At 46.0% G+C, this 4,711-nt stretch overlaps 1 protein-coding gene across 1 annotated transcript; it reads left to right on the top strand.

Moving 5' to 3' along the window:
- The first annotated feature begins 1,069 nt into the window (after positions 1-1,069).
- LOC112655372 (C-C motif chemokine 3-like) lies at positions 1,070-4,099 on the top strand. The gene is made up of 3 exons (XM_025440463.3): positions 1,070-2,629; positions 3,261-3,375; positions 3,761-4,099. Exons 1-3 carry the CDS (start codon positions 2,554-2,556, stop codon positions 3,849-3,851), a joined length of 282 nt encoding a protein of 93 aa, XP_025296248.1. The 5' UTR covers positions 1,070-2,553; the 3' UTR covers positions 3,852-4,099.
- The last annotated feature ends 612 nt before the right edge of the window (positions 4,100-4,711 follow it).

Here is a 4,711-nt window from a genome sequence, read left to right as displayed (position 1 = left end):
ATAGAACTATCATAAGACTAGAAAAAGATGCGCTTGAAAGAAATAAACCAAAATGTTAATAGTGGTTAGGTTTTTGGGTAGCAACATTTTTCCTACCTTCCAGGAAAGAAATTTTACTCAAATTATGCTTCAGAATTCACATATGCCACAATGAGACAGGAAGAATGTAGAAGCAAACCACTCACATCCTTACTGGCATTTCTCCTGCTGCTTACCTAGTTTTCAGAAATAAAGTAAGTTTTAATCTTTTCTATTTTATGTATTTTTAAAATTAGCTTTTGCAGGGGTGCCTGGCTGGCTCAGGTGGAAGAGCATGCAACTCTTGATCTCGGGGGTGTGAGTTTGAACTCCACATTGGGTGTAGAGATTACTTAAATAAAAGTAGCTTTTGGGCACCTGGGTGGCTCAGTGGCTGAGCATCTGCCTTTGGCTCAGGTCCTGATCCTGGGGTCCTGGAATGGAGTTCTACATCGGGCTCCTCGAAGGGAGCCTGCATCTCCCTCTGCGTCTCTCATGAATGAATCGATAAAATCTTTAAAAACAAATAAAAATAAAACAAAAGTAGCTTTTGCTACTTTTGGGGGTGATCTATAGTTCACATTACAAGTCAAATTAAAAAAACCAATTTGAATTGAAAACACTAGTAATGTTGCTTTTTCTCTATTATGAGACTCTCTTCTGTGCCTGTGGAGAAGACTTTGTAAAGACTTGATGCCTGAGCAGCAGCAGCCATTTTGTAACCATGAAGTGACAAATCCCCTAAAGAAAAGCCAACAAAATGTTGGGGGATGGGGAAACAGTTTAAGAAGAGTCCTTGATGATGTCATTGAGTTACCAGTCAAACCCTGGAAATGCCATCTTGACTTTGTAATAAGGGAACAGGAAATGTTCTAGGATTTGAGGAACAAGGACTTCCTTTGAAAATTTCTTCACCTTCTCAGTTTTTAAGGGCTAATTATTGTTACAAGAGGTAAATATACCATAATTGATTTAATTGTATTAATTTTAATAAATTTTACTTTTGTTTTTTCACTTTTTAAAAAAATTACTCATTTCTTTTGTAGGTCTTTTTTTTTTTTTTTTTTTTTTTTTTTTTTTTTTTAAGTAGGCTCCATGCCCAGCATGGGCCCAACATAGGGCTGGAACTCATGACCCTGAGATCAGGACCTGAGCTGAGATCAAGTCCAATGCTCAACCGACCAAGCCACCCAGGTATCCCGTAGGTCCTTTTAAAATTGTTACAAGTAAGCTGTGACAAACACCATCATGCATACAACTTTTTTCATCTTTCTCATTCTACCCATAGGATAGACCCCTGGCAGAGTACTTTGTTGGTCAAAGGGTAACAACCGTTTAAAGGTCATCATTGACATTAGCCTCCAGTTAGCCCGACTAACCCAGGAACCAGCTGTTTTGTGTGGGTCTCAGCCCTTTGATAGTGATTCTGTGAAACGCCCAGGGTAGGCACTGCTTGTGGTAAGCCCCCCAGACATTTCCCGGACTGGAGCCAATGTTGTGACCCCACTGGCCTTTGTGGTTCTTATTATGATTGTGAGGCTTGCACCTCAGCAGCAACTGTCAGGGAAATTTTAAAATACAAGGGGTACATGGCATGCCTGAGAGAGCCATCCAGTGAGGTCACCGGTAGTGAGAGAGGGAGAGCATAGACCTGGCATTCTGCCTTTACTGGGGTGAAGTGTAGGGTGCCTGGGGCTTTGTGAGTTTACTGTTGGTAAATGTTAAACATATGAACAGAAATTAGAACGCAGAAAGGAAAAGCAGAGTCGCTCAAGCAGCCAGTTGTAGAGGTTACTCAGGCCTTTCTCAAAGGGGAAATTTATGGGTGAGGCAGCCTGGCTCTTTATCTAGCAGTATCGCTGGCGATACGTCTTTGAAATGGATGCCTCAGCAATCAAAAGCTGACATGACCATCAAAAGAGCTCATTGCCAGGCATGGACACCGCACAGCATACAGCAGGGATTCGTGTTTGATGATGGAGCCGAAGTCTGAAAAGCCCGTCTCAGTCTCGCCCCTTGAGTAGCTGGGGTGCTTCCCCAATTCTGCTTTCTGCACTCGGGGTGTGTGTCAGCTTGGGGTATGCTCCTCAAGACTCCATGGCATTATCATCTGTGTCACCTCGATGCCATTTGAACAGCTGGGGAGCATATCAGAAGGCTCTGCGGCAGAAATGCTTGGTCTCAGACCTGCTCTTGTGAGAAGGCACCAGCTAACCGGGTCACACCAGCATCTCACCTCCTCTCACTGTAGAAACCAGTTCCCCCTCAAATAGGCAACTGAGCCATTGTTGCAAATAGCCTGAACTTTTGCGGCGACCCCAATCTCGCCTGCCTTATGCAACTCACAGCATGACACTAACACCAGTGATTTTAAATATCCCTCCTTGGTTTCCTCAACTTTCTATCTTCTATTGCCCTGAGGCTGCCTGTAAAGAGAGGACATGGCTTAGACCCCAGAAGGAGGTAGTAGCCTCATGTCCCCAGTTCTAGCCCCACTTGGGCCACCTCTTGAGCTCACTTCTGTTGCCCAGCACCATGGAGGTCTCCACGGCTGCCCTGGCTGTCCTGCTTCTCATCGCTGCGCTCTGTTCCCAGACCTGCTCTTCCACTTGTGAGTCTGTTCTCCCTTCTTTCTTTTGCCTGTGTTCTCCTCTCTGGCCATGGCTTGGACCACAATGCCAAAGTCTTGTGCCTGAGCCCCTCCAAGTAGAGAACTTCAGAGAGATTTCAGAGACTATTTCCTGAGGACGGTTTTCTCTCCCATGGTGTTTAGCCATTCTGTCGTTCAGCTCTGGGAGAGAGTGGGAGGAAGGCCCATTGTAAGGATGGAAAAATGGATGCCCAACTGGGATTTTGAAAAGAGGTAGAATCTGTGTCCAACTGGCTCCCAGGAGTGTGGCCTTTGCTCCCCTCATGAATTCCAGATGGAACTGCCCAGTGGGAGGGAGTAGTTACTCCAGAAAGGGAATAGTTCATCCAGAAAGCTAAATTCCCAGTGGGGAGACATGGAGACCCCTCCAAACCAAGACAGACAGAAAAGGACAAACTCTGAAAGAGAGACACAGAAATAAAAACGTCGAGGAAAAGAAGAAATGCCAGCTTCCTTCAGGATTGCTGTGTCTCCACATCCCCACCTCTGTGCAGGGCTCTCTCCTCCCAGTTCTTCCTGACCCTCAGGGAGTGGCTGGCTTGCCCTTTCTTCTGAATAGTGACTTAGGATCTTTCTGTCCTGTTTCCCTCAGTTGGTGCTGACACTCCGACCTCCTGCTGCTTCTCCTATATCTCCCGGCAGATTCCTCGAAAATTTGTGGTGGACTATTATGAGACCAGCAGCCAGTGCTCCAAGCCCGGTGTCATGTAAGGCCCAATCTTCCTGGGGAAGGAGATGGGAGGGCTGGGGTGAGGCATCTCCTTTGGAGGACTCAGCCTTCTGAGACCCATCCGAGCACAGGATACCAGGCGAGGGCACTGTCATGTTCTTTGACCTGCTCTGATGCCTGTGGGGAGTCCATCCTGGAGGAACTGCTTCTGCTGTGGAGGGGACAGCAGGAAGTTGGCTTTCTGAGTGGAGCCTCATATGAGACACAGAGAAGGTTATGAACCCCAACACTGAAGGTACATCTTATGAACATGTGGACATACCCTGAGAGGTCTGAGGCAGAGAAGGATGGAAGGGTCACAGTGGGCCCAGGATTCCCCTGCCGGATTCCTCAGTGTGTGACCCTTCCACGCCTCTCCACAGCTTCCAAACCAAAAGAGGCCAGCAGATCTGTGCTGACCCCGGGAAGGCCTGGGTCCAGAAGTATATCACCAACTTGGAGCTGAATGCCTGAGCGACCTGGAAGCTACGAGGAAGGCGTTACATCCATGTACAGCTGGGGAGCAGGCACCTGAGCCAGCGTGATGACCTTGGAAGTCCAGAGGGCACCTCTTCTATGGGTCCCACCTCCACCCTCATCCCAGCCATACTTCGCAGCCCTCTTTAGCTTTCATTTTTGTTTACATATCTTATTTAACTTTTGTAATTTATTTCCGTTGTTGAATTGTGTGATGTAATAAATACCTTCTCTGGCTTCTCATAGCATCCTCTTCACCTGCCCCTCCTTTAGGTCTCCTCATACTCAATATGTGGGTCTATCAGCAGGATTAGCTCTCTCTTCCAACAGTTATCATGTATATCAAATAACAAGTGCTCATGGAACGGTTTTTGCCCATCACTACCTTTAAAAATACTGAAGGCACTTAGATTTAGATGGAAGGTCAACCAGCCTTTTCCTTGTGATGACTCCACTGATTTTGTTTTGCCAATTAATCAGAACCATAGGCTGAGAGAATCCTGGGAGAAGAGTAGAGACATCTGAAGAGGATCAGAAAGCACAAGAAAGGGACAGAGAGCTATCACAGTGGTGCTAGACACTTGCTGGAGATCCTTTCCTGGAAAGTTGCAACTGACACACTTTTATTTTATCAGCAAGTCACAATTCATACGATCTAGGAAATTTTTCTACTTAAATGAATGCAGATGATGCATACTGTGATGCAAATTTATACACACAAGTTCATTTTCATAAGTGAAGCTTTCCTCAGAATGATGGCTAACATTTTTTGAGGGTTTAGCAAACTCTGAATGCTTGGATGCTTATGTTAGTGACAGTCTAGCAAACCTGCCTGCAGTCTGGCAAGGACCCCATGT

The sequence above is a fragment of the Canis lupus genome, chromosome 9 (genome assembly GCF_003254725.2).
Source record: "Canis lupus dingo isolate Sandy chromosome 9, ASM325472v2, whole genome shotgun sequence".
Classification (NCBI taxonomy): Eukaryota; Metazoa; Chordata; class Mammalia; order Carnivora; family Canidae; genus Canis; species Canis lupus.
This window is presented reverse-complemented; position numbering and strand designations above follow the sequence as displayed.